At 35.1% G+C, this 15258-nt stretch overlaps 1 protein-coding gene across 1 annotated transcript; it reads right to left on the bottom strand.

Annotated features, from left to right (window-relative positions):
* Positions 1-2743: 2743 nt before the first annotated feature.
* LOC120526790 (trace amine-associated receptor 1-like) lies at positions 2744-6104 on the bottom strand. Its single transcript, XM_039749936.1, has 2 exons — positions 6067-6104; positions 2744-3811 (listed from the first exon to the last, which is right to left on the bottom strand). Exons 1-2 carry the CDS (start codon positions 6100-6102, stop codon positions 2744-2746), a joined length of 1104 nt encoding a protein of 367 aa, XP_039605870.1. The 5' UTR covers positions 6103-6104.
* Positions 6105-15258: the final 9154 nt, after the last annotated feature.

Genomic DNA, 15258 nt, shown 5'->3' with positions numbered 1-15258 from the left:
GATGCCAATAACAGTAATGGGCATGTACTATCCATCTATCCATTTTCCAACCCTCTGAATCCAAACACAGGGTCATGGGGGTCTGCTGGAGCCAATCCCAGCCAACACAGGGCACAAGGCAGGAACCAATCCCAGGCAGGGTGCCAACCCACCGCAGGATACACACGAACACACCCACACACCAAGCACACACTAGGGCCAACTTAGAATCACCAATCCACCTAACCTGCATGTCTTTGGACTGTGGAAGGAAACCGGAGCGCCCAGAGGAAACCAATGCAGACATGGGGAGAACATGCAAACTCCACGCAGGGAGGACCCGGGAAGCGAACCCGGGTCTCCTAACTGTAAGGCAGCGGTGCCACCGTGCTGCCCCGCATGTACTATTAGGATCTTTTTTGATAACCATTTTTGAAGTAGCTTTGTTTATTGTGTTTTTAAAATTAATATGATTTTTTTTGTGTGTGTGTTTTGTAATTTGTGAAGTTTGTAATTCTATTTTACCTGCGAACATCTTACAGCACTCTGAGTATGCAATAAACTCACTTGACTTATCTTGCTGTAATATCCGTGTCCTACAAGATGAGGAGTTCATGTTTTTATTTATAGTTACCTCTGGGTGATAATATTTTGCCCTCAGGTTCCATTTTGCAAGCTGATCTCCTTCAAATAAATTAACTTATCTGGCGTCTCATTATTACTGGCAATCCATGCATTAAGTGTGCCATGCAGTAAAATGTTGTGGTAGGGAAACTTAAATCCCTGAATTGAAATGTGTAAAATCAGAAAATAGCTGAATCAAAAAAAAAATATGATATTAGTTTATCTGTTTTGATGTATGCTTAACTTTGATGATACAATTCATATCTAAAAGAGAGGTTTTAACAGGCGTCCTGTCCAGAGAATGTTCCTAACTTGTGCCTGATGCTTGTTGGGATAGGCTTCGGCTTCCTCATGACCCTGGTCAGTATATTAGGATTTGGGAAATGGATGGATGGATGAAGTGAGGTCTAACTAAAAAATGAATACAGTACTGGTAGTTTCATAAATGTAAAAGTGTTTTGTGAATTACAGTATTTCATGAAGGATCACATTAATTCTGTTAGTTCATTAAGAACTGTATTAGAATATAGGTCAATCCAGATATAAAAGGTTAGAAACATATTTTTAATTACAGTATTTTAAGAATAATTACATTCTGCTGAAGCTGTTCAAATACAATAGAAATCCAAAAACACTGAATATGTTTCAGTCTATCTTGTGTGATATTTATCTGTTAATGTTCCATCATTATGTTTTCTGTTAGTATAGTATACAGTTTTCACATAGTACTCAACTCTTAAAAGGAATGTGCACTTAGTAAGAAGCTATTGAATTAAACTGATTTGAATAGGTCTGTGTGACTACTTCTGCTTTAAGCCCAAGGTATCAATCACATAGATAATGAATGCTAAGGTTTAATTTTCATAATTTATTAGGCTTAATTAGAAAAACTATATTGATACACAGCACCTAAAGTGGTAAAAGCAGATCCAGAAAAGTTGTAATACAAAGAAAATGTATACACTTGTAATCTTGAATATCTGTATGGTTTGTATTAGCTTTTGTTTATTTTCAGATGTAAGTTACCTGCAGTTTTTAAAAGTAATCAGTCTCTGTTCACTAGGACAAAATATAGATATATAGTAAAACTATACAATGCCATTACAATGAAGTAGTAAACAATATATATTCATCCATCAATCCATATAATGCAAGTGCATATCAGAAAGATGAGAACAATTTACTATGTCGTTAGATGGGACGATCTAGAGGTTAAGCCATCAGTCTATAATGTAAATCCAAAATGTTAGAGAAACACTATATTACTAAGTAAGTGGCATAACCTGCCAATGTACTATTTGTTGAAAAATGTTAACAGTTTGAGTGTACTATGACATCTAAGCACCACGACTGCTATAAAATGTACTACTGGATCTCAAAGGAAACAAAGATGCCTTTAAAAGCATTTACAGCAATACTGACTTTCATTTGCACCCTATACAGTAACAAACATATGTTTGTCACAACTTAATAGTTTATTATTTCTAAAAAGAAATGATTTTTTTTTTCTGCTAAAATGGTTTTCAATGTGACCTAATCTAAACAGACTGCTCACATTATATTTAAAATAAAGCTCATACTGTGTTCTGCCATGTTTTAAATTTGTTGGAAGAGTTTTAACTATTCAGGTGTCTTCCCAAAAACCCTTTTTAGTAAAGAAATATTTTAATTAATACAAAAATGAATGTACTACTACATTAATAGACATATAATGTAAACTTATTAGAATAAACAAAACTAGACACTGTGAATAACAGTGATTAATAATGCAAAAATGTAATACCTTACGTGGCTCTATGAAATACTTTTACAATTATTCTATTCATATGTGTAACCAAAACAGCAATTTTATTCTCATCTACCCAGACATGTAATTGTAAAACATATATAATTTCATAATATATATCCAAAATTATAACTTTTGTACACAGAATTTTAAACGTTCTGCAAATATTTCCAGTTAATCAATAAACTTAAAAAAAATTGATACCATGGGAGACATTTTCCTTATTCAATAAAACATTTACTTAAAACATTCTTTTAGGATGTACAATATTTTAAACTTAAAGTGACATCTGTGACATTAATTTAAATAGAGTATCAATAAACTATCATACAAAAATGACAAAGGTTTGAGGTTTCAGTCAGTAAATAACTTTGTCCTGGATGAATCACTTTGAAAAATTTTTCCAAAAGCAATTAACTTAAGAGCTTTTCTAAACCAGCTGTAGAAAAAACCATAGATTAGAGGATTAAAAGTGGAATTCATGTATCCAATCCATGTAAAAAATTCAATTAGCACAGAAGGAATCATGTGGTTTACCAGGGGACTAATAACATTGCACAAGAAAAATGGCAACCAGCAGATCAGAAAGACTCCTAAGACAATTGCTAATGTTTTAGTAGCCTTTCTCTCACGTTTGCTTGAAGCAGCACTCCTTTTTTCTTCAGTTGTTTGATGCGCTGTATCTCTAATAGACCTTGCTTGTCTTCTTGCTACGGAAAAAATTTTCATATAGATGCATATCATAACAAAACCTGGAATGTAGAAAGAGAATAACGAGGAAAGCAGACCTGATATTTCATTTTGAACTAGAAAGCAACTGCCTACACATTTTATCTTCTGAATATATTCTTCATCTAGCCCCTTTAAATTTAACTCCAGAAATAAAATTATAAATCCTAGTATTGCTGATAGAATCCAGCTTATTAATATTAAACTAACTGTAAGAAATGCATTGATCATTGTCTTATATCTTAGTGGATGACAAACAGCAAAATAGCGATCAATCGAGATTAATGACAGATGAATAATTGAAGCAGTACTGAACATGACAGCAGAGCTCAGATGAACCTTACAGAAGACTTCTCCAAAATACCAACAGGTTTCAGCAATTCGAGCCATAATTGGTGGCATAACAAATCCTCCTAGCAAAAGGTCAATAACTGCTAGTGAGAGGACAAGGAAATTTGTAGGTGTGTGCAGCTGCTTGAAATGTGATATTGAGATGATAACCAGCAAGTTTCCACAAACAGTCACAACAATTGTTGTCCACATTACGCTATAAATTATAACAGGAGCATGAACAGAGTAGATTCCTTTGTGACATGAGTTGTTTACAGATTCATAACACAGTTGCTTATTTTCTGAAATCCCACCTTGGGTAATATTCATTTTATTCTGAGCTGCAGCTGAAATATTCCTTTTCTAAAAACAAGAAAAACAAAATCATTAAATGTTAATGATAAATGTACTATAGTTTTTTTTAGCAAGGCAATACAATCTATTCATCTATTCTTAACACAAAAGTATTACATAGTTCTTATAAAACTTTATTTTCTGCTTATTTTGCTGATAAACTTGTTTAAATTGATAAAATAATAATGTGTCATTGTAGTATAGCAGAACTCATTTCTTTTGGCACTGGGCGGCTCATTGTATTAGTAAACAGTTTAATTACAAGATTCAGTATATGCTGGGGTAACCATGATATCGGTTTCAGTGATCCATGCAGCAGGATTTGGTGTGGAAATCAAATGTAATATAGAACTAATGCAATATTGGAAGAAATCGACTTGAATTACTGTACATTTTACAAGACTTCCCAAAACAACACTGTAACCTAAACAACTTTTTTTTTCCAGAGCATTTATAATCAGCATCACAAGGAAAGACAGAATGAAAAGCAAATCATTTTTCAAGTTGTTTGGTGACATGTGTAAATGCTGAAAATGCTAAAAATTCCAACAGTTATATATTATAAAATTACTATTTCTCTTTCGATACTTCCATCCATCCATTATCCAACCTGCTATATCCTAACTACAGGGTCACGGGGGTCTACTTTCCTTTTTTTGTTAACAACTCCACAATGGCTAAATACAATTATGTTCTTTTATCCTAAAAAATTACTATCAGATGCAATTTGTAACATTTAAAATATGTGCTTATAAGAGATTAATTGTATCATCTAAACTCCAAATATAATCCAGCAATGTGTAGACCACAACCATACAGACCAATTTATTAATTCTGTTATCAGAATCTGTTTATTTCAATACTTTGTCACAAGCATTTTTAAATTCTCCTGGTATATCTCTTCTTAATCTGCTCTGCATACACCTACCTATTTTGTATTACAATACTTAGTGTGTAGTATGTGTGTATTCTAATTAATCAGAGACATTAATTTTAATTGCTATCTTTACTTATGCAGTACTTGCAGGTTTCTTCACCTAATCTTGGAAATAAGAAACAGCACATTTGCAATGTTGTAACATGGTAATTGAAACACATAGATGTTTATTGCCTTTTCAACTTATTAAAATGTGACTTGTTTGTTTTTATGCATTTTATAGAAAATTGGTGATTAGCTAAGAATATGTTAAGGTGAAAAAGGTATTAAAATAAAGGTTCCTATGTTCTGATTTACTGTATAAACCTTTGGCTGTTTCCCAAATAAACAGGCTTTAATGCTTATTTAGACAGAGAGTTCAAAACTGGTGCTTCTAAAAAATGGAATGCAGTCAATCTGACTTGAGATGTTTGAAACAAATTACCTTAAAATCACACCACTTATTATTATTGTAGGATCATTTAAATTACTCAGCTAATGCTGAAGCAGAGAAACAATAAATCAATTTAAAGAAGCTAAACATTTTTTAAATCATGAATTACTTAACAATGAACAAGGTTATTGAGCATTCATACATGAACAGGTAGTTGTAATTGTACAATTATTCTTTGGATTGAAATTTCTCCATCCATTTATGAAGTTTCTGACTCGTACAATATGCCGCCCATTTCTGGACCCATGAAAAGGTTGAACTATCGACCATTTCATAATGCTACTGACTTAAATTATTTTTTTTTGAAAAGGCAGCCTGACGATAATTTTCAAAGTACTAATTAATTTTTTTTTACTTTGCTTATATAAAAAGAAATTTAACAAAATTATAAGCGTATAGTGATATTATCTATACAAACCAATTTCATTATTTTTTTCTGAAATATGTTGAGGGAATGAAGGATATACTTCAAAAACTGCAAATACAAGAATAACAAAGCAGATCAAAGACATATACTGGGAACTACTGCATTTGCGTCTGTAGATTTTGGTGTCTACTGAAATAAAATATTATGTGACTGCATATAGTATATTTAGAGCGATTTAGAATCAGTCAATAATGTTAAATGATAAGAGTACATTTTAAAGTAATAATCTGTTGCAATTAAACCCTTTTAACTGGGAATGTAAAATGTAATGATTGATTTAATTTTATATTCTGTGAATAATAACAATCATTATCACAATGAAAAGAAATCAGGAAGTCATAAGCTTTCCCTTAAAAACATACTATTTATTAATATAAACTTTAAAAAAAAGTATTCATTTGTAAAAATGTGTTATTTTAAAGTATTTCAAACAAAGTAAAAACAAAGTAAAAGCATACTTTACGTACCTTGACTCGTTTTCTGTTCTTGTTGTGACGAGACATAGCTTATCTGTCATTTATATATAGTGCACTACATTGGAGTCCAACAAAAGCAGGAAAGAATATTTTTGGTATTAATATATTAGCCTTTTCAGAAGAGATTTATCATAAGTATGCAAAGGGTGGAAAACATATGTGCATTGAGGGATCAAACAAATCTCACTGGTAAACAACACTTTACATTGATCATTAAGCAAGAGTCTCATGGTAGAAATAAGTTTAAGTATTTATCATGTGTCAAAAATTCCCTGCTGAAAAATTTTCAAATACATAGTGAGGGGTGATAATGAGTTTATGAGATGGTGACTAAATCCTAAAAATCATAAATCAGAATGGTCGTTCGAGAACACAATACTGTCATTGATCGAGAGCACTGCAGGTTACCCAAGAGACTAAAACATTTTAAATGTTAATGGCTATTTATCACAATACAAAATGTTTAAAGTGTTTGTTAAGAATATATTATGTTTTTATGTAATAATGTGGCATGTTTACTGTTAGAAACATTTATTTACAAGATATGCTGTACTGTTGTTGGTAAATAATAAAAGTGGTATGACTTTTTATTTTCTTCACATTTACTGCAACCAAATAGGTGACATTAAAATAGAGGCAGCTTGTGATTGTGTCATTGAATAATGTTGGTGTAGCTATGTGTGAGGTGGAGCTCTGTTAAAGCGTATTTGCTTGTTAATCTTGGTCTAGCCTAGCAATTTCTTCACATAAAGAAGCTGCATGTTGTCTTGTGAATTGAGCACTTACATTTTCGGCTCATTGGCAATGTTTTGCAAACAATAACAAAATACACAAGACAAGATTACTTATCTAATTAACAGACAAAAAATAAAAACTCATTCCACATCGTAGCACTCTCTCTCTTACACTTCAAACACATTTGAATTATTTGCCAGGGTAAGATTATGAAACTATAAAGACTATAGGACACTGTGATTCAGGAGACTGAAACTCATGTATCAAAGAGAAGCATAAGTGGTGAAGGATTTAGACTGGTGACACCAACAGTGCAAATGTGAAAACTTGAGCTGAGGCCCATTTAACATTAACGTGATAAGTTACTAACCAGAAGCTGTGATTTGTGATATTGTCAGATTTCAACTTAGTCCATCATCCTAAGTTATCAGTAGGTCTGCTTTAGAGAGAGGCAGTGAATGCTATGGACATGAACATTTTTACTATTGCAGATACATAAAAAATATTTTACTCTTACTCCTCATAGGCTGACATGAAGCCCAAACTTATGCCCACTTCTTCCCTGATAAAAAGTGGCTCCAGCAAAACTAAACAGGATGAGCAGGGATAGACACAGATAAATTAATACATTTTAAACTATTACTTGTGCATACTCTTGTCTGATGTCAGCTGTCATGTAATTCACAGGAAGAAAAGTAAACTCTCTTTAAAACAATAAAGTAATACATTACTAACCTGAAGAAAAAAATGAGAAAGGAAAATGTTAGTAAAATTTGAATGAGGAAGGAAGGTTAAAAAAACACACACTGAGGCATAAAAATGATGATAGCACAATAGTGAATGAGAGAAAGACAGGTTGAGCCACAAAGGGACCATGGAGCTTAGGATAGGGACTAATATTAGTCATTTTGGGAAAGCTGCTTGCCTAAACTGAGACTTTTAAGAATTTAGTTTATTAGACAGAGCAATACTGAACATACTGTACATGCTGATGTTTCTTAAGAGAAGTTCAGTCACCAGTGAGATCAAACTTAAGCATTGTTCAAACCAAACAAGTTAATGTCATTGTAGAAGAAACTAAGTTGTGACTACTGTAGCGAAACCAGTTGGTACAAAGAGAGTTAGTTCTCCAAGATGTTCGGCATATTTTATAATAAACAAAGCTGCAATGAGCACATTTGCCCCTTGTTTTGTTGCTATGCATTAGAGCAGCATCTAGGCCTGTAACATGAATTTATAAGTACATTTATGTTTAAATATAATGAAGGGACACATATTAAGGGCTAGAACTGTACGTCTGAAATATAAGGCAACTGTTCATGATTTTGTGTATGCATGGGTCAGAAAGTATTCAGACCCCCTTCACTTTTTTCACATTTTGTTATGCTGCAATCTTGTGATAAAATCATTTAATTGTTTTATTATAGTGAAGCATCACAACCATACCCCAAAATGACAAAGCAAAAACAAGATCTTATAAAATTTTGTATATTTATTAATAATATAAAGCTGAAATACAACACTGACACAAGTAATCAGACCCTTAACTTAATATTTAGTTGAAGCACTTTTGACAACAATTATTGCCTCATGTCTTGTTAGCTATGATGTGTCAGACTTCACTAGCTGATTTAGAGATTGTCTGTCATTCCTCTCTGCACATCCTCTCAACCTCTATCAGGTTTAATAAAGACTGTTAGTAGACAGTTATTTTGAGGTCCTTCCAGAGATGTTCAGTTTGGGTTCAAGCTTGGGCTTTGGCTGGGCAACTCATTCCCAGAGTTGTCCGTAAACAATTGTTATGCTTGAACATTTGGCCCAGTCTGATGTCTCGAGCAGGTTTTCATTATGGATATCTGTTCTTTGCTTTCCCTCAACCCTTTCTAATCTCCAGTTCCTGCAACTGAAATCAACCCCAGAGCCTGATGCTGGAATGGTATTGTGCAGGTGATGAACAGTGCCTGATTTCCTCCAGACACAATACTAATCTTTGTTTCATCAGGCCATAGAGTCTTACTTCTCACAGTCCAAGAGTCCTTTAGCTTCCTTTTACAAACTTCAAGTTGGCTTCTTTCGGTCTTTTAATGAGGAGAAGCTTCTCTCTGGACACTGTAATAAAATCCAGATTGGTGGAGTGTTGCACTGATGGTTGTCCTTTGGTAAGTTTCCTCATCTCCACACAGGTTCTCTGGAGCAAAGCCAGAGTGATGATCAGGTTCTTGGCCACCTCTTTTACCATGGCCTTTTTTGGAAGACTTGTGCTTCTTCAAACTTTCTACCATTTAAGAATTATGGACGTCACTGTACTCTTGTGGGCATTCAATGCTGCAGAATTTTATGTAGCCTTCCCCAGATCTGTGCCTCGATGCAATCTTGTCTGTAAGCTTTGCAGACAATACCTTCTACTTCATGACTTAATTTTTGCTCTGGTACACATTGGTAACTGTGTGACCTTAAACAGGTGCATGCCTTTTCTAATCACATTCAATCAATTTAACTGACCACAGGTGGAGTCTAAATAAGGTGTTAAAAAAATTAAAATGATGTTCAATAGAAAGGAATTTATCTGAGCCAAATCTCAAGTGTCATAAGCAAAAGATCTGAATACTTGTGTCTGTGTGATATTTCAGTTTTTAATTTTCATTAAATCTGCAAAAACTTCTGAAATTTCTCTTTGTCGTTATGGTGTATTTGGTGTTGTTTGATTTGAGGAAAAAAATAATTTAACATGATTTTTGTAATATATCGTTATTTGGAACACATGGATTTCATGTGTGTTTTGTGTCTACAACAATCTAAGTAAATATAGGATGACAGGAAATGTGAGGCAAGAAATATTGAACAGAAAATTTTTTCATGTTATAGTACTAATAAAAAAATTTGGACATGAAGTGTATAATGTGTGAATACTAAAGTCTAAATGAGGTGACATCAAATGAGGATGAAGGTTCTACATCGAAGAAAGAGAACAGAAGCCCTCCCCGCAAGAAACATCCACTCATACATAAAAACAATGCAGATGCACCAGACATAAGGTGAAAGATGGCACAGTTTGGATGCAGAAATAGGTTGGGCGTCATCCTGCCAGTGAATCTGCCACACATATGTCATTCAAAGAAACAGCAGGGCATACCGAGCTCGCCAAGGTATTGTGCAAAGTTCCGTTTGCAATTATGTTTCTTGATGGTCTTTATATGAAAACATTTACAGTAATTCCTCGCTACTTCGCGGTTCACTTTTCGCGGGTTTTTAAATATAGTAGTAGTATTTCCTAGTCTAAGAACAACAAAACAAGTTGGGTGACTAAGTGCGTTGTAACACGGGCTGTGATTGGTACATGGGAGGGAGACGACAAATCACAGCTTCCCGCTTTCTAATCGGGCACGTGATTGGTGCTTTGACTGATGCCCAGATCCCACAGCACCTCCCTTTGTCTCTCTGTCGCGGCCATTTCGCTTCAAGCTTTCTCGCTGTGTGGTTTACTTTACACTGTACTGTGTGTGATTTTTTTGTGGTTTCTTTGTGTTGAACTTCGCTTCAGTTTTCATCCCCTGCAATTGCTCCCAAATGTGCTCCTTCTTCCAAGGCTGGTGCTGAGCCTAAACGCCAACGAAGAATGATGACGATCGCTGAGAAGGTGAAACTTCTGCATATGTTGAAGGAAGGGAGAACGTTCGCGGCTGTGGCTGCACACTGGCTAAGGATCTGCAGGAGCGGTCACAGGAATGGGATGACGATATGGTTCGATCGGTCCAATTTTGCAACAAGGTCGACAATGTCATGACCACCTACAAGCTGCTCTTCGACCGGAAAAAGAAGCAGTGGTAGCAGCTGCAGATCACAATGTTTTTGCAGCCTTGCAAAAAAGAGACATTTCCTACTACTACTACAGATACACTTTCGGAAACCGTGGAAGAGGTGCCCCAGGAAATGGCACCGCCGTTTGAAGAGACATAAAATACAGTCATCGGCTTCGCAGTAAAAGTCACCATCACCTTCATCGTCATCATTTTTACTGCACTGCATATTTATCACCATCATCACGTCATATATAGGTACGTGTACTTCGCTATACAGTAACTGTAAACTTATCTACCGATTTCATATTGCTTAACAGTTGTCCCTGTTATTAATAGAGTAAAGGGTGGGCTGTAAACAGTACAGGGAGGGTTTAAAAACGTCCAAATACAAGTTAAATTATTAAATAAATATGGTGTCCCTACTTCGCGGAAATTCAGTTATTGCGGCCGGCCTTGGAACCTATCTCCTGCGATAAACGAGGGATTACTGTATATGTTGTTTATTTAAATGGCACATCAAATATTGTTTACCTATATTTTTTTATTTATCTTCCTACGGCATAAAGTCACAAGTAGACTGCCGAGCTTTCTGTGTTTGTTCGACATAGGCATACTGACAAAGTATTTGTGCAATGCCACTCCTTATTTAGGAAAAGATCAGTTACATGAAGTGCAACGGCAGCTTCCACCTGCACCTATAGACATTTCAGTATGCAAGCAACTCTTCATGCAAATGTTTATATCTGGCAGTGCCATGCTGACACTTCAGTATGTGAGCAATAGTACCAGGAGAGCAGTCAGACTTCTTTGCAGCATGGCAATGTCCCTGAACTCCTTAAATTTTACTGACGTACGCCAGGAAGCTTGTAGCTCCTTATTCACTGGGCTAATACATTGCTTTAGTTTTGCAAATGTTTGGTTGTTTGGTTATTTGTAAGGAATTATATGGGTAACTGAAATATCATAATTTGAAATACCTTCATTTCATGTTTGTTCTATGTCTACAATGAGTTGTGTAAATATAGAATGAGAGAGGGAATTTGAGGCAAGAAATGCTGAACTCACACCTAAAACAGAATATGTATTCATATGTTATATTAATAACAACATAATTTTGAAGTGAAGTGTAGGATGTGTGAAGTCCAAATATCCAAGAAACACTTTCACAAAAGGTGTAACAAAACAAGTATGCTTTTTTTTTCAAAAATAATACTGAAGAAAAAGAAATTACTCAATTGACATGTTTCTGAAGCCCAATTATCATTCGTTACAAAATAAAAGACATTCCCATACGTGTTTGTTTGCGTGTTTCATTTTCAGCTAGATGTTACAATGGTATCCCTGCTCCATCATGGAGCTGGTGCAGTGGAATACGAATCACTTAGCATTGGCGAGTAAATAGGTTCAAATCCTGAATCTTCTCTGTATTTAGCCCTTTCAGTAGTGTGCTGCTATTATCATTATTATTGCCATATAACAAAAATATATATTTTATGTGAGTCTTTTATTTTCTGTTTATCTTCATCCTATAGGATTATTCTTTTGAATTCTTGTCACATAATTAAAGTTACCAGAACACTAGGCTGAGTTTTAGCTTGATCTTATTGACTGGTCTTTAGTGCCAGCTACACTCACTTTTGGGAGATTAACAGAAAATGTAGCCTTAAACCAGGAATGCAACCCTCCAAAACACAGGCATGTATCATTTAATGCACTGTGTTAGTATTTAGTATCAATCGTTATGTCACTCAAATGGCATTGCAAGGACCTGTATTCTTCTTCTGTGCAGAAAACTACTATACTCGGCTGGATTCAAAACACTTTGTAACTAACTGCTTAAAACATGCCAAACAAAAATCTGACTTTAAATTTTAAATATGAGATTACAATCTCATCTGTGTTGCATCAAAAAATCAGACCATCTTTAATGGCAGATGCCTGATAAATTGCTTTCTGCCTGCAGAGAGAGATGGACTTAGCCATTTTCTCAGTAACCACCAGGAAATTATCTGTCTTCACCACTTTACATAAGAGGTCCACACAGACATTTTTGGTAAGAGTCTGCTCCTCTGTTGCTTTCCTCTTAAACTGAGTTCACTTCAGTTTCAGGACAGCCAATACCTTGACGTTTGGATCTGAAATTGTTTATCTGTTTTAGCTGATGTATCCATCCATAGCATTCATTTAAGGAGCCTATTTCTTTGAAATACAGGTGCTTGTTAATCTGAGTCTCTGTGACTTAATTGTGCACCTGATGGACAGGAAGTACAATCATAAATGCCTTCAGCCACTCTTCTAAGAATGTCTGGTAGTACTGAGATAAGGTCTTTGGTGATGAAAAGGGTCCCATCCTTATGGAACATTTTATTGCCTGACTGAAGAAGAAGCTGTATGTTGACAAAGAAACGGGGGTTTGGAAATTCAGAGGGTGAACCCTTTGACTATTGTGCTGAGCTTTCTTGGAAAAACTGGCAATGTATCAATGGAAGATGCAGATGAGCAGGCATATTCACAAGGTTGAACAGTGCTGTCATTTAAGCTTGAGAAAGAGCTGATCACTCTTGATAAGGTCAATAAAGAGGTCTCCTGCATGTATAAAACCTTGATAGCATCCTTGTCCTTGATGTCAGTTGTTGAAAGTAATGAGAAATGTTTATTACCAAAAATCAACATCCATGTAATTCAGGCAGAAATTCCAATTGCAGCTCTAACTGCAGAGTAAAGTTTATTAACTGTCCCTGGGATTCCAAAGACTAATGCCAGTTTCTGGATTTCATGGCCTGACAGAATCACTCAGAGATGCGATGGATATGACTTTTGTAATGCACAAAATATTTGGTGTTTCAGTAATAATTATTCTTACCCAATAGTACGGGTGTACTTTTTACAAATCCAAATCGTATTATGTGATATCATCTACTGTTAAATTCTGCTCTGTACTTATAATATTTTTATTTTACTATTACATTGTATGCGGTGGGCTGGCACCCTGCCCGGGGTTTGTTTCCTACCTTGCGCCATGTGTTGGCTTGGATTGGCTCCTGCAGACCCCTGTGACCCTGTAGTTAGGATATAGCTGGTGGGATAATGGATGGATGGATGGATATTATATTGTATTGAGGATTCCTTCTGTTCTGTTCTGTGTATTGTATTGACCCCCTTCTTTTTGACACCCACTACACGCCCAACCTACCTGGAACGGGGTCTCTCTTTGAACTGCTTTTCCTAAGGTTTCTTCCATTTTTTCCCTACAAGGGTTTTTTTTGGGGGTTTCCTTGTCTTCTTAGACAGTCAAGACTGGAGGGCTGTCAAGAGGCAGGGCCCATTGCAGCACTTCTTGAGTGATTTTGTGCTATACTAAAATAAATTGTTTTGTATTGTATTGTGTAATTATACAGTCAGCTTACAGCACTAATTACTCTTTAGGCATACTATGTGCATAGTTACACCTCTACTATACTGCTTTGTTAAGATTAAATGTAGTGTTTCTTCAAGCATAGTTCATGCCTAAAACAAAGAGGGAACAACATTACAAACTTATTTTGTCTCTATATGATATACAGGCTATCAGAATATAAATTCCAAAAACCATTGTGTCAGGCATATGATTGATAATTTGGGCATTGTAGCCTCAGACTGATTCTGCTCTAAAAGTTGCAAGACTGTTTACTGTTACATGTAAATATCACTGGATTTAGGCTGGCAAGCAACCACGGCATCGAGACACACTTCATTGAAGGATGATGTGATAACATGCCAATATCCTACTTCATAACATTGGCACATGTCATTGCTAAAAACAAACAATTTAAATAATTTATTTCCGTAGATTTGCACATACAGTACCAGGTAAGTGTACCTTCACTACATGTATGTGTATGTTTGGAGTAAGTGGTTGGAGTGAGCTCCCCTTGTGGCCTCAGAACTCTAATTTATTAATTTTAGTAAAAATGAGACGACTGACAATTGACATTTGGTCTTTTCTAACCTAGAAATCTGAAGTAATGTTAAGCTAATTCTGAGATGCAAATTAAACAACTAATTGCCCCAAAGCACCCATTTCACACATTTTTATAAGTATATACACACTGGTAACTTTAAGTGAGCTTAAACATAATAGCTAACACATCCTCCAAAGTCTTTGAGTTGTCAGTCTTCTAACCTGTAGTTAAAGGAAGAAGAGAGGCATTGAAAGACAGCAACAACTCTTTGCACGGGATGCATTAGCCCTGAAGTTGTTTGCCATGCACATATATGCGACACCAGGTATTCAAAAAAAAAAAAGAGTTTTGAATATGATGTCTGTTTGTAAAATTTGGACACTTTATAGATGTTTAAAGTGACATATAAACTGGGAATTGTGGGAGAATTGCTATGACAGTGATGGAATAACAGGAAAAATATTCATCTTCCTCAAATTACCCTAAAATCAAAAGCTAATGAGAAACTTTTAAAAAACACTACATCAGTGTATAAATTGTGTAAATCCATTCAGGATAATAAAAGTTTCAGATTACAACATTGATGTTCTCCCCTGTTTAGTTCAAAATCTATGTCAAATTTTTGTAAGGCACCAGAATTCCATCCATCCATCCTCTTCCGCTTATCCGAGGTCGGGTCGCGGGGGTAGCAGCTTAAGCAGAGAGGC

The sequence above is a fragment of the Polypterus senegalus genome, chromosome 3, assembly GCF_016835505.1.
Source record: "Polypterus senegalus isolate Bchr_013 chromosome 3, ASM1683550v1, whole genome shotgun sequence".
Classification (NCBI taxonomy): Eukaryota; Metazoa; Chordata; class Cladistia; order Polypteriformes; family Polypteridae; genus Polypterus; species Polypterus senegalus.
The sequence above is the reverse complement of the archived record's forward strand: the minus strand, read 5'-3'. Positions and strand labels throughout refer to the sequence as shown.